This window comes from Primulina eburnea, chromosome 6 (genome assembly GCF_022965805.1).
Source record: "Primulina eburnea isolate SZY01 chromosome 6, ASM2296580v1, whole genome shotgun sequence".
Classification (NCBI taxonomy): domain Eukaryota; kingdom Viridiplantae; phylum Streptophyta; class Magnoliopsida; order Lamiales; family Gesneriaceae; genus Primulina; species Primulina eburnea.
The window spans coordinates 23291853-23310369 of record NC_133106.1 but is presented as its reverse complement, the minus strand read 5'-3'; the positions used below and the strand labels follow the sequence as shown (position 1 = coordinate 23310369).

The window sequence follows — 18517 nt, the reverse complement described above, 5'->3', positions numbered from 1 at the left end:
AACCAAAGAAGCATTAGAACCGCATGGTACCGTGATTACGTGGAAAATCTTTAAAGCTGAGTTTCATAAAAGATTTCTCCCCGTATCGTACCGACGAGATAAGAGTACAAAGTTTGCCAACTTGAAACAGATCCAGCTGAATATTGAAGAATATGTGGCAAAATTCTCTACTTTACTACGTTTTCCTCCTCATGTGGCTAGGGATGATAAAGCTGTAGTTGATCAGTTAATCAGCGGATTGAATCCTGAAATATCTGCATTAGTAAATGTGGAACAACCCCATTATTTTGCTGACGCCTTGAACAAGGCAAAGAGAGCTGAGGCAAGTTTGATACAACAACGAGGAATGTCGTATGTTGTTCACCCCCAGAAACAACAACTTACAGCTCAATTCCTGCCATCTCTGTCTAGATTTGATAATGGCAGTAGTAGTAGAGGAAAGAAGGATTTCCTGAAAGCTCGCAAGAAACAGTTTAAGAAGCTAGGGAGTGGTTCATCTAGCTCCAGTGGTTCTAACCAGAGTTATACGGGGGTTTATTGTAGCACTTCTGGAGGAAGACATTCCACAGAGCAATGCCGAGCTGTGTTTGGTAGTTGCAACGTTTGTCGTCAGCCAGGACATTTTGCTAGAGTATGTCCACAGAGAGGTTCCCGAAGATCTCAGAGAGCAGAACCATCTAGATTAGTGGCACCGCCTGATAGACAATCACCGGTTGTTCACTCTTTCCAACCACCGACGACTCCTCAATCACAACCAAGGTCAGGACACACCTGACGAGGTAGTGGCAAGTAATTGTTTCCTGTATGGTTATTTTGCATATGTATTGATAGATACTAATGCATTCCATACGATTATCTTTGAATGAATTGCATCAATATATGCTTTGTCTATTGAGGTATATATGCTGTAGTATTGATATCTTTTCTGTTGGGGAGAGGTTTTGTACCAGTGATGTATGTTAGACATGGTATGCTACAGTGTGACATATATGAGATTGAGTTAGATGATATAGTACTTGGGTTGTCTGATTTTGACAACTTTATCGACGCTGATATGTTGACCAAGTACAGAGTTACCGTTGATTTTGCCAGAAGATGATAAGATTCAGACCGGATATGGCTGATGAATAGAAATGTTACGGTAAGAATTCTAGATCTAGAATTCCTTTGATATCTGCGATGTTTATGACTCAATTGTTATAGAAAGGAGCGGAGAGATTCTTTGCCTATTCAGTTGATTTACTGAAATCGAGCCTATCATTGGCCGAATTGCCAGTAATATATGAAATTGCTGATGTTTTCTCAAATGTGATTTCAGAATTTCCTTCAGTCAAGGAGATTGATTTCAGCCTTGACTTGATACCAGGTACTGTTCTTATTTCTAGAACTTCGTACAGAATGATACAGATTGAATTCAAAGACTTGAAAGACCAGTTAGAAGATTTCTAGCCGAGAGTGACATTTGATTGAGTGTTTCTATTTGGGATGCTCTAGCTATGTTTGTGGGTTGATGAACCCTGTGTTCAGAAGTATTCTGATGATTTTATGCTCGCTTTATCTATGATTTTTATATCTATGATATCCTGAGATATATCTATGATATCCTTAGATATTTGAAGCATATGACTGATCAGATCGAACATTTGAAAATTTTATTGAATATTCTGAGAATTGAAATGTTGTATACAGAAACTGTTGAGATGTGAATCTTGGCTGAGACAGATTGTATTCGGAACATGTTATATCCGAAGATAGTATATTGGTTGATCTTAACACAGTTGAAGTCGTGATCAGTTGGCTGAGACCAATAGTATTGTCAGAAATTACAGTTTTCTGAGTTTAGCATATCAGTATTGATGATTTGTGTTTCGAATCTGATTGAATATTGCAGCTGTTCTGAAATCGTGTTTGAAAACAGATTGTAAACCGTTGAGATTACATGTTGTTCAGGCCGAATCAGAGCTGATTTTGATAATTAAAAACGGCTCGGAAAGTTGATCAGAATGGGCAGAACTCGATATCGATAGTCAGAGCAGTGTATTGATTAGAATATTAGATATGTGATACTGTATAGTATGTGAATAACCAACTTGTGTGTGCCAGATATTTCGAATTTTAAATGACAGATATTGTCAGAAGTGCAAAATAATCGATTCAACATGCATCCTGATAGCAGAAAATGTACAATGACCTGAAAAGACAGTTTTTGAGAAAAACGGATAAAATCAGATATTGCAGAGTTTGTATCGAAATGTCTGAATTGCCAGCAGGTAAATACAGAAAGATAGAAACCAGGAGGTTCCTTATATAGCTTATCCATTCCTGAATGGAAATGAGATTACATTTCCAGGGATTTCGTGACGAAGCTACTGCATTCCTCCCGAAATTAAGCATTAAATTGAGTTAAGATTGACAGACTGACTAAGTTTGCGGGTGCTAGTTCGTACATGAAGACGTACAGATATGACTATATTACCGAGACTTCTGCCAAAGAAGTGATTAGATTGCATGAAGTGCTAAAGTTGATTATTTTATACCGTGATTTTCTGTTGATTTCGTACTTTTGGCAGAGTATACAACATGCTCTTTCACATATCATCCACAGACCGATGGATAGTCAGAGCGGACTATTCAGACACTGGAGGATATCTATGGAGCTGCAGTGCTTGATTTTAGCACTAGTTGACAAGATTCATTGTCACCTTGTGAATTATCGTAAAACAATAGCTAGCATAAGAGTATTGAGATAGCTTCATTCGAGGCATTGTACAATGAGAACTGCAGATTCCCTTCGTATGGGGATAATATCTTTGAGGTACTTGAGATCGGACTTGATATGATCAGAGATATGACAGAAAAAGTAAAGCTAATTCAGAAGAAAATGAAGACAGCTCAAGACAGACAGGCCAAATATGCCAAGATTTGACATAGACCGTTGGTATTTGAGGCAGGAGACTAAATATTCTTGCAGATTTCACCTTTTAGAGGAGTTATCATATTTGAAAAGATAGAGAAGTTGTCTCCATGATATATTAGGCCGTATGAGATTATTGAGAAGATAGAAGATCATGCCTATCAACTCGTATTACCGCCTTTTTATTAAAAATACCTGATTTTTTCATGTATTGTTATTGAGGAGATATCGGCCTGATGCTTCACATGTTATTGAACCAGACGAGGCCGAACTGGATGAGACACTGAATAACTTCGAGAAGCCGATTCAGATTTCTCGATCGTAAAGAAAAACAACTCTGAACGAAGATTATTCCGCTTATGAAATTTCAGTGGAATTGTCATAGCATCGAAGAAGTTATCTGGGAGACCGAGTCAGACATGAGACAGAGATTCCTAGAATTTCTTTATTGATGTGAGTATCCTTATTTCGCTTTTATTCTCCATTCCTTATTGTATCTGATGGATATTTGATTTGATATCTGATTAAATTGCTTGTGATTTCGGGGACGAAATCATATCTTAGAGGGAGAGAAATGTAAGGCCCGAGAATTTGATTATCATAATCTGAAATGATTTGTGGATAAATTGATGTGATTATAGACGAAACGAGTCAGATTGGGATAGAAGAAAAGAAGATTAAATTATGTGCGAGGAGGAGCCCTCGCGCATATGCGCGACCCTGCCAGGCGCATCTGCGCGAAGTAGGCAGAACATTGCCCGCTCATGCGCGGCTTGAAGATGCGCACATGCGCGAGGTGGGCAGTAGCCAAGAAGCTGGAACAGAACATTGCGCACACATGCGCGGCTGGAGGCGCGCATATGCACGAGTGTTTGTGCACCGAGACAGTATGTCTCGCGCATATGCGCGACGATGGGGTGCGCATATGCGCGAGCTGCCGTGATGTTACGCGCCGAGACATTATGTCTCGCGCATATGCACCGAGGAGGGTCGCGCATATGTGCGAGACGTGCTGATTGAAGGAAGAGCCACATGTACTCTACCATGCAATATTAAAGTTAAGATTCCTCATTTCCTTCGAAACTCAGCAAGAGGAAAGAAAGAATCGAGGCAAAATCCTTCTAGCTTCCTCAAAGGTTAGAAATTGATTGTTCAGAATTCGTTCGTCTGATTTGTAATCCGACTTCAGTACAGTGACCCTCTCGTTACAGGCTTCGACTGGACGTAAGTTTCTTATGTTTTTTTGATATGATTTGAAATTATGATACTGCCAGAATCAGATACGATTGATATATGGTGTTCTGGATATACTAGACATTGTATAATTGAAGTCAGATTGAAGAACAGACTGTTTATGCAATTGTTATGATTTTCAGAACTGATATTATCGAGATTGTACAGATTTGAGATTATGATATGTTATTTTTGAGATTATGAGTTATACTGATATTGATTATGAGCCGTATTATTATATCTGTGATGTTGAGATTGACGGGGTTATTGAGATTGTATTGTTATGTCGTCGAAATATCAGCAGATTGATATTACTCAGATTCGTTATTGATTGAGATTGTATCGTTGTATAGTTGACATTGATCAGATTATGTCTAGATATGAGTATTGATCAGAACACGTCTTGAATTGAGTTGTACATTGACACAGTATATTCGATATAGTCATTACCAGATTGAATATGGACAGAATTGAATTCGAGACTTCGACTTCATCAAACCGAGAAGAGAAAGGTATAAATCAATGTGGATTCGGGATTGCACAACTCGAGTTGGATTTGACTTGAGTTTCCCTAAATCGCATACTTTATTTTATTGCATTGATATCTGCAATTATGAAATTGATATGTGTGGTCTATTGAGTTATAGACGGAGTATGTATTGAATCATAGGCTGATTTGCCTGGTCATTGGCTGATGCGCCAAGTCTTCGGCTGATTTGCCAAGACGCTGGATGTTTGGTTTATATCGATATCGCTTAGGAGTTGATTCATTCCTATCGCTGAGATTCAATATATGTGACAATGTCCAGAAACCGGGATCCCTAGATTAGGAATGAGTTGAGTCTGAGTCTAAGAGTCACAGAGTATGATTTACTGGTTGATACCGATTCATGTTCCTGATTATGGTACATGTTCAGAGTATGATTTACAGTTTGATATTGATTCATGTTTCTGATTGGGATACATGTTATGAACATCTGTTTCATGATGTTATATGTGTTTATATGAAATGCATGTATACTTGGTTTATACTGGGAATATCATTCTCACCGGAGTTATCCGGCTGTTGTCTTGTTTGTATGTGTGCATGACAACAGGTGGGACATGATCAGGGTCACGAAGAGAACGAGATTCAAGATTAGCGTGGAGATCCGGACTTAGAGTAGATTGATTTTCAGTACTTGATGTAGTGGCTGAACTCTAGTTGCGATAAACATATGTTGTACATGATTTGTACTTTATGTTGACATTTATATCAGATTAATTACTTTACGTTTCCGCATTTGTAATTAAAAAAATTAGACCTAGATTAATTAAATAACCCTAATAATGATTAAAAAGACGAATTAGGTTTGGGTCCCCACAATTTTGTGTCAACACATACCCTAAGCCCTGCAAAGAGGCATCGGTGTAGACACTGAAACCATCAAATCCTAATGGTAAGGCAAAAACATGTGCAGAAGTCAGAAGTCGGGGAAGCTCTCTGAAACTATCTTTGCACTCAGATGAACACTCAAATGGAACATCCTTTCGAGTAAGCTGTGTCGATGGTCTAGCTATATGAGAAAAATTCACGATAAATCGACGATAATGTCCTAACTGACCCAAAAAACTACGAATCTCGGCCACTATCGTCGGACAGGACCAATTAAGCACTGTCTCAATCTTGCTAGGATCCATAGAAACTCCTTCCTTGGAAATCACATGACCAAGGAATACAACACGATTAATCCAGAACTCATACTTACTCAGCTTAGCATACAATTGCTTCTCATGAAGAATCTGCAGCACAATCCTCAAATGTTGGGCATGCTCCTCCACACTGTAAGAATAAATCAAGATATTTTCGATGAAAAACCACAACAAACTGATCCAGATAATCACGAAAGACTCTGTTCATCAGATCCATGAACACCGCTGGTGCATTCGTCAATCCAAATGGCATCACTAGAAACTCGTAATGCCCATATCTAGTACGAAATACAGTGTTGGAAATATCAACATCTCTGACTCTCATCTGATGAAAACCAGATTGCAAGTCAATCTTGGAGTACACAGAAGTACCTTGAAGTTAATCGAACAAGTCATCAATACGAGGTAATGGATACTTGTTTTTTATCGTCACACGATTCAGCTGGCGATAATCAATACAAAGTCACATCGATCCATCCTTCTTCTTGACAAACAAGACTGGAGCTCCCCAAGGTGAAACACTCGGGCGAATATAACGTTTATCAAGAAGATCCTGCAACTGCTGCTTCAATTCTCTCATCTCTGACGAAGCTAAATGATAGAGTGCACGAGAAATCGGTGCAGTCCTTGGCACTAACTCGATGTCAAATTCCGCCTCTCTAATCGGAGGAAAACAAGGAATCTCATCTGGAAAAACATCAGGAAATTCACAAACCACTGGAAGATCATCTATACCAACACTACATGTGGACGTGTAATGTACCATACTTTTAAACTATTTTAAAATTTATGGAAAAATAAAAATTTTCTTAAATAAATAATAAACTTTCACATTGCGCTAAAAAAATAATACGCTCGTCTAAAAAAAAATTTGAAATAAAAACAATTACAAACAAAGTTTGCAAAAATTAATCGTTTAAATATCGTAAACAAACTCATGAAAATCAGAGTATTTGAAACATGCATAAAGTTCTTAAAAACATAGGCAGTCCTTGGGTTTAACCTCGGCGCAGTCCGAGCCAGCTCACTGGCCCCCACCTCTCGTCTCCTCATGCTCGTCCTCACCTGCATCGATCAAGTCTAGTGAGTCTAAATACTCAACATGTATAAACTGAGAATAACAAATAATACGTAATAAAACCACATGTATTTTAAAAGTAGAGCGTACATACTAAAACTTGAACGTACTTACATAAACATAGACATGCCAACATTTCATAAAACATTTCTTAAACATGCATGCATCATACATACTTGCACATAAATAAATATAACCATTTTCGCGTACAGATATGTTTCAAAGTAAGTGACTCATACATAAATGCGTCTGATCAGACTAAACCACAGTACCGGTGGCAGGGATGTCCACTACCACATACATGAGATCTCCGGTCATGCTTTACCGGGTGGATTGGTCCATGGTCATGCTTTACCGCTTTCCAATCCTGATCTAAACCCGATCATGCTTTACCGGGGTGGAGAGTTCCTCGGCCACGTTCTCCGACTTCCAAATCCGTTCATAATTGGTCACAAGACAATTAGCATTCCTCACAAACATAAAAATATTTTCTTTGCACGTCGAACATACTTAAAAACGTCAAGGGCTTCGTTGGTATGCTCTAGCCATGATACCTTAACCACGGCAGCAAAGATTCAGAAGATCCCAACGAAGCCTGCAACCAAAACTTGAGAAAAAATGAAGAACATGCACAAATTTTCACAGCTTGAGCTATGTCACGGTAAAAATCATATATCCTTCATTTCTTATTATAAAAATACGAATTTACTGTCAAATCAAAGATAACACGACGTACGACAATTCATATGTTGAAAGTATGCTGATAAAATCGACGGAAAATTCGCACTACTTGAATTGACAGCAAACAGAGTTCTGTGATGTAAAAACAAATCTTTCCTTGAGCGATGTCACGATAAAAATCATATCTCCCTCATTTCTTATCAGAAGAATACGAATTTACTGTCAAATCGAAGATAACAGGACATAATACAATTCATATGTTGAAAAAATATTCAGAAATTCGACGAAAAAGTCGCAATACTTGAATTGACAGCAAACATGGTTCTGTGATGTAAAAACAAATCTTTCCTTGAGCGATGTCACGAGAAAAATCATATCTCCCTGATATCTTATTAGAAAAATACGAATTTGCTATCAAATCGAAAATAACACGATGTACGACAATTAATATGTTGAAAGTATTTCCAAACAACGATCAAAAAATCGCAGCACTCGAATTGATAGATAACAACTGTTTCGTGTTCTTAAAAAAAATCTTTCCTTGAGCAGTCACATGAAAAAGGCTATATCGCACTCTTTTTTTGTCCAAAAATTACGAATTTACTGTCAAATCAAAGATAACGCTACTTACTACGATTTTGTGTAGAAAATATTTTCAGAAAACCAAACTTTGCACATAATAAACAAATTTTCATGCATAACATACAATATCTACTATGACAAGATCGATGGATTGAATAAAAGATTATACATGACTTGATCTTTAAAACACTTGAAACGACGATACCGAAGCGGGAAAGATGCGAGGGTTGATCCAGAACGAATTGCGGCGCGATTATTTGAAGAAAACCCAACGTGAATCGCTGAAAATCGAGGGGCAAGGTGGCTGCTAGAAGAGAACTCTAAGAACCCTAAGTTTTATCACAAAATAATGAAATGAAGAGGCAACGAAATGTGTGTGTGTTATCGTTAATGTGTGTGTGTGTGGAAAACGGTGTGTGCGTGAGTTTTAATTGAATGAGGGAATAAATTTGCTTAATTACACAATTGAAATGCTAATTAAAATGCTAACTCAATTCACAAGTTAATTAAAATACTACCCCTACTAATCTTTAATAAAATATCCTAATTTAAAATAAAATGCACAAGTGTTAAATCTTTAAAAGTTTAAAATCATAATAATCAACTAGTTAATAAATTAGGATTTAAAAATGCTAAAAACTTAATAAATCATTTAAAATGCCACTTTTTGACTTGAAATAAAATACCTCAATTTTCATATCGCCCAAATCGTTGCCGGTCTCATTTCCTGATCCCCGCGTCGAATAATCGCCTGAAACATAAACTCAAGAAAACATTTTAGCGTGCATCACATAAACATAAATAATTTAAAATAATGAAATTTCATAAATCATGCATCACTAAAATCATTTTAAACTTAATTAAGTAAATTATCAATTTAAATAAATGCATGGGTTTATGTGTTCTTGTTTTGGGCTCTACAACTGGTACCAAGATTGCTTTGCCAGACCTATATGTCCAGGAGGTCTTGGGTTCGAATCCTGAGAAGGTAAAAACCCCAGTGCCTCGGCTGGAGAATTTTTGAGAAAGCTCGTGAGGGAAAAGGCCCCAGTGAGAACCCGAGATGGGACAAGGCCCCCGAGGGAGCCCAAGACCGGGATATCCCATGGTCATTAAAAAAAAAGACGCTTTTTTTTAACGATCATGGGCCATTAGGATGAACCAACATGGGCCTCGGCCCATACCCCAGCATCACTACTGGTCATGGATCATTAGGATAGTCTAGGCCCATGCCCATGCACCGCCACTAATAGAATATCCCTCCCCTGGAAAGTGGTTTCTTTCACCTCTCCCAACACTTGAACCCAGGACCTCCAGGCTTAAGTACCTAGATTCCTAAAGTGTTGGCACCAGTTAGGCTTTAGGATTCTAGGTACTTAAGCCTGGAGGTCCTGGGTTCAAGTGTTGGGGGAGGCAAAAGAACCCACTTTCCAGGGGTTGGATATTCTATGAGTGACGGTGCATGCGCATGCTGGACCATCCTAACGACCCATGACCAGTAGTGGTGCGTGGGTATGGGACGAGGCTCATGTTTGTTCAGCCTAATGGCCCATGATCGTTACAGGACGAATCAATCGCATAGATGAGGTAGCCTCCCCCGCCCGACTCTAAAGCACGACAAGCTTTTAGAGCGGATATCACTGGCATCGGAGGTCGTGCTCCCTCACCATAGAAAAACAAACTAGAGCTCTCAGTCGTACAAAACTAAACAAGCTTCTGGTAACAATCCACAGTAGCTCGGTAGGTGTTCAACAGATCTATACCCAGAATACAAGCAAAGTATTCCACCTCTAGGATCATAAGATTGCAGTCAACTTAAAGGACAACCCATCACTAGACGCTTCGTTGACACCGAATGACACATCGGAGTAGAAACAGAAAGAATGACGTCCAAAGAAACATACGGCAACTTATGACGCTTAACAATTCGTGCAGATATGAATAAATGTGATGCTCTCATATCAATAAAACAAAAGCAAGAATAACGCATAAACAAAAAGTACCTGCTATGACACTACCTTTATCATCCGGAGCCTGATCCTGGTTCTGCGAAAATACCTAACCTTTGCCACGAGGTCGAAGATTCGAACTGCCCACTACTTGACCTTGTTGCCTCTGTTGAACAGTCGTCTGAGATCTGGAACCAAATCCTGCTCCACCTCGCAACCGATGACAATTCCTCTTAAGATGACTCATCTCTCCGCACTGAAAACAAGCTCTTGCAGCTGTTCGTCACTGCTCAGATGGATGGTTCTTCCTACAATGCACACAAGAAACCTTCTTCTTACCAAAGGGAAAAACAACGCTAGATCAAGATCCAGAAGAATAAGAACCAGAATTCTTGAAAGACTGAGATCGAGGGCTCAAAGTACTCGAAGGTTGAGAAGACAGAATAGACCTACCACGCTGCAGACTGATCTCTGCCTAGCAACACCGTTCACTAACCCCTCATAAGAATTAGGATCATCACAGACAGTGACTCGATCAAAGATCTCCTAGTTAAGGCCCTGAAGAAAATGTTCATACTTGGGCTCGGAACTGCCACTAATATGAGGAGCAAAGGCAACAACTCGAAGAACTTTTGTTGATACTCGTCAACAGAAATACTCCCCTGCTTAAGACTTAGAAGTTCAATCGTCTTTTCCTGGCGAAGGGTTGGAGGAAAATATAGCTGCATGAAAGCTGCATGGAAGTTGGCCCAAGTCACCTTACCATGAGACTAGACTATTGGCGCAGAAGTCAATTGCCACCACTTGCGTGTACGCCCCTCAAGAAGAAAACCAAGGGTCTCCATCTGTTGCTCCTCGGTGCATTGGAATGCACGGAAATAACTCTCCATGAGCTCTAACCAATCCTCTACAACATCGGGAGTCTCACCACCGACTAAAGGCTTAGGCCCTATCTGAATGAAACGATGCATCTCAAAACGCCTAGGGCCATCCCGACGATGATGATGCTCACGATGATGCCTCTGGTCATCTTGGTCACCCCAACGGCCTACACTGCCATGACTACTCTCATCACCAAGGTGGTCAGCCCTCGCTACAAGACAAAATGGAGGAAAACTGTGAAATGGTCAACGAAAATCCTAAAACAGAATCTATATCCCAAAATCATTTGCATACTCTGATAACATAAATGTAGTGACCCGTTCCAGTCGCCTAGTAATCAAGAACTAAGCATGCAATTAACCTAATTAACAATAATAAAAAATAATTTTGTAAAGGGTCAATAAAAAATAGTTATACAACCCAATCAAAGTCCAAAATAACTCAAACCAAAATATAAGGTACAACCATAACGAATCAAAATAGTACTGATAAACTAAATCAACTGGCTACTCAACGTCCTCCTCCTCCTCCTAAGCCATCCGACCTGAGGCCTACCCCATGGGAATGGGGTGCCCAAGATAAACGAAAAAGAGGACGTGAGCGATAAGAACGCCTGATACAAAATCATGAGTATAAAAACTTATATGACATGCATATGCTATGATATGATACCAGGGTAGTCAAGAAACAGGAATCACAAAAGATCTCATGTGATACCCTTGTCCCACATTTTAAAAATTAAATATTTAAAATGAGTTTATAATTGCTACAATGTACTTCTATAGCAGATTGGGTTAATCATTTTCTTAAAGCGATAACGAATACGAAGTATTTGCTATAGGGGCCCATTTTTCAGTCACGCAGAAACGGGCTCGGGTTCGGGGCGTGACAAAATGGTATCAGAGCCGGTCACCGGAATGGAACATCGGGAAATAAGTTCTATGTGACACCTCTTGAACCTGCGGGGCAAAGTGCTACATGACGGGAGCCACCTCCTGAACCTGTGGGAGCCACCACTAGATTCTCAGCGCTGGTGGATCGAGTGGTCAGGCCGCGACGAGGACGTCGTGTTCTGAAGGATGGGTGATTATGATACCCTTGTCTCACATCTTAAAAATTAAAGATTTAAAATGAGTTTATAATAGCTTACAATGGACTTCTATAACAACTTGGATTAATCATTTTTGTAATGCGAGGACGAACACGAAGTAGTTGCTATAGGGGCCCATTATGCAGTCACGCAGACGTGGGCGCGGGCTCCGGGCTCCGGGCGTGATATCTCAACATTCTCCATCTAGAGACGCCAAGTGGATAGTGCCGCCCGGTACTCCTCTGGGTCACTACATACACTACAAGGTCATAAATGGACCTAAAATGTCCCGGATCACCGAAGCCCTCCTGACCCTTCGACCACTGTGTACTCTCGTTGTCTATTCATCCACAAGAAAAGGCTGAGCGGCCCCACAAGATATAGCTTATCTCGAAAGAGATACAGCTCAACAGTAAAGGCTATCTCGAAGGAGATACGGCTCAACATGAAGTGCAACATGCAGCATAAAGCGTGAATAGCATGCATCATATGACATATATCAATGCAGCAAATAATCATGCTACACATATAAGAATGTATACTCGACCGGGATATCTCGGATAGTACTTTCGTACCTCTATCACACCAATCCTAATCCACAGGAAAAAACCAGAACAACCAGGTCTTGTCCAAGCCTATACATCAAGCGAAAACCATAACTAAAACATATCTACCAGATTTAACTAGAAAATCAAAAACTCCTGAAATAATAATGTTACAATTCCAAACCTTCTTTAGTCGTCAACCCACTGATGACGATGCTCTGAGGCCAACTTGTCCATGTACAAACAGTTCATTCCCTGACTGCTTTGTTCCCTAGCTGCCCTGTCCGGACTACTCTGCTCAGTTCTATCCGAACTTTTTTTCATGTCTGGACTACTCTGCTCTGACCTACTCGGACTGCTATGCTCTGTCTGGACTGCTATGCTCTGCTCGAACTGCTCTGCTCTGACTTGCCCGCACTGCTCAGCTCTGTCCGGACTGCTCTGCCCTGCTCTGCTCAGACTTCTCTGATCTACCCTGCTCGGACTGCTCTGCTCTATACGGACTGCTCTGCTCGGACATGTCTAGACTGCTCAGCTTTGTCCGGACTGTTCTGCTCTGTCTTGTCCGAACTGCTCACCTCTGTCTGGACTGCATGGCTAGAACTTGCACTATAAATACACAATATCCCCTTCACAGTGAGAAATCCTATGGCCTATTTATAGACCTCAGTTCGGGACTCCCGAGACCTTTCATGCATGGACGTGTCAACACAATGCCATGCACTTTGACACCTGTTCGGCTACCTGTCACTCGGCCACATGCACAAAGCCACATGTCCCGACTTGTGACACGTTACTGGACACCTCAGCTCACTATCCCGACCCTAACTTCACTCCCTAATCAACAACCCAGTTCGGACGTATTCCCTAGCACCAGTTCAGACTTATTTCCTAGCACTAGTTTGGACATATTCCCTAGCACTAGTTCGGACTTATTCCCTAGTACCAGTTTGGCTCGGCCACTTCTGCTCAGCCACGTCTGCTCAGCCACTACCTAGGCTGTCATGACTTCTGAAATCAGCTATGGCGGTTCCATTGTCAATTAACACATTATTTACTTAATTAAAAATACTTAATGATGTTTAATTAACTTAGTAGAATACGAGCTACTACATAAATTTTATTGTTAGTGTATTAAAAAAAATTATAACATACATTATTTATCTTTAAAAAACTTCGTTAATAATAATACTTGTAAGATCATTAATATATCTTGATACATCCAATTTACGAAATGCTTTTATCTATATATAATATGTAGATCTAACATACAATTAAATAATACATAAATGAAATAATCTAACATAGAGTTATACAATTTCACATGCATCTTAACAATAAAATATGTAAATGACATGAAATATTTATATTGCGTCTATACATCTAACATATGTGCTAAAGAATTATACTAAATATATATTATAATGAACATATATATATATATATATATAAACACATGTTGGAAGCGTGAAGTTAAAAAGATCAATTCTAAGATCAGATCTGCAAAATTAATTAAAAAAAACATGTTATAGTAGTTAGAATTAAAGATGTTTGAGGAAAAAAAAAGAAAAAAAAAACGATCCTATCAAAGAGAAAAGGCGAAAACCATTAGAAAAAATGAATAGAATGAGGTGGTATATATAAGCAATTAGCAACAGATTTTGAAAAATCATCGCTGTTTTTCAAAAATTGTCGCTGATTTGAATTAGCGACGTAATTAAATTAAAAAATAACGACAAAATATTTGAAAAAAAATCGTCGCTCTCTTCAACTACACAATATTATGACCCTATTAAGAATGTAAAAAATTCAAGGGTCACGCAATATAAGTTATTCAATATCATAAAATACTTCTCTAACTCCTTTAAAAAAATGTTTTTCTAAAGTTGCAAAAAAGTACCAAGTATATTAACATTAATTTTAAATAATAAAATAACTTGTATCGCATAATTTTAACATATGATACTACATTGATAGAGACTATCATAAGGGCACCCGCATTGGTGGGTGTTATAACACCCACCACCTCATCAAAAATCGTGGGGTCCACATTCCACATACACATTACATTAACACATCTTTTCTCCCACATTCATTTTAACATTCACACTCATTATTTGTGGGTCCCGCTGTCCACTCATTCATCTTACTATTATTTTACATTAAATAAATATAATTTCAATTTTTTTACACATTTTAAATGATTATTACTTAAAATAAATAATATTATTATTATTTAAAATAAATAATATTATTTATTTTAAATGTATTTATTGCGTAAAATAATTTTATCTTATATTACGAACGACATCTATTTAAAATTAATTAAATAATTGAAAAGTACAATAATCGAATATTACAATAATTGAAAAGTACAATACTCCAAAATTACAATAATTGAAAAGTACAATAATCGAAAATTACAATAAATTAAAATTACAAATTCCATCTCGCCCTAATCTTTTCACATAGATGTTCGTGTAGGCTAAGTTGCGCTTCTGTCATTTGTGAAGTGTCTTTCGAAAGGATTGCGTATTCCTTTAGTTCAACTTTGGCTAAGGCAGCTTTTGCTTTCATCTCATCAACTTCGAGTTGTTTTTGTTTCATTTCAACTTCAACCTTTTTTACGCTTGTATACTCAGTAAATTTTGCAAACATTTTGTCCAAATTAATCGTCATACCTTCAATGTCAGATTTCATTTTCCCTTTTCCCTTTCTCTTTGCTGCCTTATGACCCATTGGACGAGTTTCTTCTTCATTTAAGACTACATGTAGACTTGCATCTTGGTTAGATGACGTGTTGCTTGCCCCTGACTCTGAGGTCCTCGCCTTCTTTGTGCTAACATGGTGATCGACAGACTGTGGAGTAAACATTGGCCGGTCTTTTACGATTCTCCACGCATGCTCGAGATTAAATGCAACGCCGTTATTTTTCTCACGATATTTTTCATACGCAAGCCGCAATATATCCTCATCACTGTGGCCGCTACGATACGCACTATATACACTATTGTAATTTGCATTGAAGCGATATACCTTTTTTTGTATGGTATTGTGCCTGTGCGATCGTATGACACTTGCAATTCTGCTGGGTGTACCTGGAGTACGATTTTTATTGTAGTAGCTTGCAACACGTCCCCAAAAAGCATCCGCCTTCTGGTCGTTGCCGACAATTGGATCATCGCTGATAGTGACAAATGATCTCGCTAAAACCTCGTCTTCAACTTTACTCCATGTTGACCGCTTTCTCCTACCAGCAGTGCCAGAATCCGCCTTATCCAAATTCGGAAGTTCGATTGGGGATTCACGGTCAGAAAGTTGAGTCTCCGGAACAAAAGTTGGAGTAAACGGTTCATTTTCTGTCGGAGATGTAAAAGGCATACCGGTTGCACATGGATTAGATGAATAATTTGGTGGATATGGATTATATGGATAATTTGGTGGATATTGACCATATGGATAATTTGGTGGGTATGGATTATGTGGATAATTTGGTGGATAAGGAAAATATGGATAATTTGGGGGAATTTGTGAATTTTGGGAAGAAGTATTTTCCTCCGGCATTTTTTGGGAATTCACGAAATTCCTAAAAAATCCTCGGTAACTTTAATCCATTTTCGAGGAAAATAGGATAATAGAAATAAATTTTCAAAATAAAATTGAGATGATGAAAATAGTAGAGAGAATTTTTTTAGAGTGATTTGGTTGTGTGAATAATTGAAATAAGTTGTATAAAGTGATGAGTATTTATAGATGAATTTAATGTAAAGTAGCCGTTTACTAGCCGTTGAATGTGTAACGGAACTTTGCATTTAGCGACGGTTTAAATTATCCGTCGCCAATCGCGGCGGTTTTTTTCGCCAACAGCGACGGGTTTATGTAATTCGTCGCTAAATGTTCAATTCAAAACACGTGGGGCCCGCATGTCAGCAAATCAGCGACGGCTATTAAAAAGCTGTCGCTAATAGCGACGGTTTGTTATAAAACCGTCGCTAATTGACCAATTTTTTTAAAAAAAATAAACTGGCACGGGGGCGTTCAATTCTTTGAACGCCCCATGCCCTCTCTCCTGTGAGTGGGCGTTATAACGCCCACTCACATTGGAGAGGGGTGTTAAATGGGTGTTATAACACCCATTTAACACCCCATTGTGGGTGCCCTAATTCATACTAATAATATATATATATATATATATATATATATATATATATATATATATATGTGTGTGTGTGTGTGTGTGTGTGTGTGTGTGTGTGTGTGTGTCAATTTTATAAAAAATGGTACAAGAAATGAAAATGTTGTGGATGATTTTTTTTTTATTAAGTTGAACCTTTTTTTTGTTATATTCCTAATATAGAGGTTGAGAGAACTCGAACTCGAACAACTGACACGTGGATTGCCCGATTATATGTTGATTTCATCTTATATGTAGGGACACTATCCCTATGATAGAATTTAGGGCACAAATTTAGTCGCACATACATAGCGTCTATTAATTTTTTTAAAATCATATATATATGTGAATCTTGCCCATCTAAAATATGTGGGACATTGCCTCACATGTAGCATCGAAGTAACCCCGATTATGGCAGTGGAGCTCAGGTGTCTTAAGTTCAACATTTCTTAATACACCACAAAAGGTAAAACTGGTGTAGCTTCAAAGTAAAGAGAGTAAAGGCTATGGTTCCATATTCTCATCTCACCATCTCTCTCATCATTTCACGTGATACCTCCTTTTTCTCCACTCTCCACTCTTCCATTTCTTGAAAATCCCAGGAAATTTTTTGGATATCGGCTTCTAAATTCCATCAGTCTTCCTTATATTTTCAATCTTTGTACCTTTTAATTTCAAGATATGCAGAGAAATCATCATATTGTGCTCAAATTCTTGATGCTATTGTTGCTACTTGCATCAAGAAATGGATTCATGGTTATGGCGGAAGAGAATCTCAGTGGTCAATCATGGGTTGGATCCAAGTACCAGATCGAATGCACTATGTGCTCAGCCTGTGACAACCCTTGCAACACACCTTCGCCGCCGCCGCCCTCTCCACCGCCGGCCACCACTGTCAAGTGCCCACCTCCACCATCTCCTCCTGTCTACTACTACAGCCCAACACCACCACAGCCAACCTATACATACTACTCACCTCCACCTCCTGGTGGCGGTGGATTCTACAGACCTCAGCCGACACCACCGTACCCAACTGGGCCAGCGCCGCCGCCGCCGAACCCGATTGTTTCTTACTTTCCGTACTACTATTACAACCCCCCATTGCCTTCATTATCTCCACCATCCAAGAAAATCTCCTCATCTTTCTTGATCATCATCATGACTTCCCTTCTCTACATCTTTTTGTTAAAAAAAATCTAATCTATTTTTTTTTTTTTTTTTTGTTACTTTCAATCTTAGACTTTTCTTGTAGACAGAAATTTGTAGAAAGCTAAAATAATGTGTGTATCAAGATTCACAGATCTTTGAGGAGAATTTCAGAGCAGGTGGCTCAGACAATCTAGCAGACTTCCCGAATACCCTTGCCGATCATCAAGAAATGAAGGAGAGAGGAGGGCATTTTTGGGACGGGCCGGAACTAGCTAGAAGCCATTCTTCTTCTGATTCAGTGCAGCGATCTGTAAATTCTTGAAACTTTGATTTTTTTTTTCCCTAAAAACACATTTCTTTGGCAATATTTGTGTCAATTTATTTAATTAGCAAATAATTAACGTTATGTTTTAAGGATCCGTCAATTTTAATGACGTATTGCAAATCTTTACATGTCTTTTTTGACCTTTCTTTATCAATCCATTGAATATTTGTTGTCCACAATTAATACATCTGATTAATAATTTTTATGCAATTATGATCAACAG

The 18517-nt window shown here is 38.6% G+C and overlaps 1 protein-coding gene across 1 annotated transcript; it reads right to left on the bottom strand.

Moving 5' to 3' along the window:
• Positions 1–15082: 15082 nt before the first annotated feature.
• On the bottom strand, positions 15083–16210 carry LOC140835401 (glutathione S-transferase T3-like). Its single transcript, XM_073200893.1, has one exon. It carries the CDS (start codon positions 16208–16210, stop codon positions 15083–15085), a length of 1128 nt encoding a protein of 375 aa, XP_073056994.1.
• Between the last annotated feature and the right edge of the window lie 2307 nt (positions 16211–18517).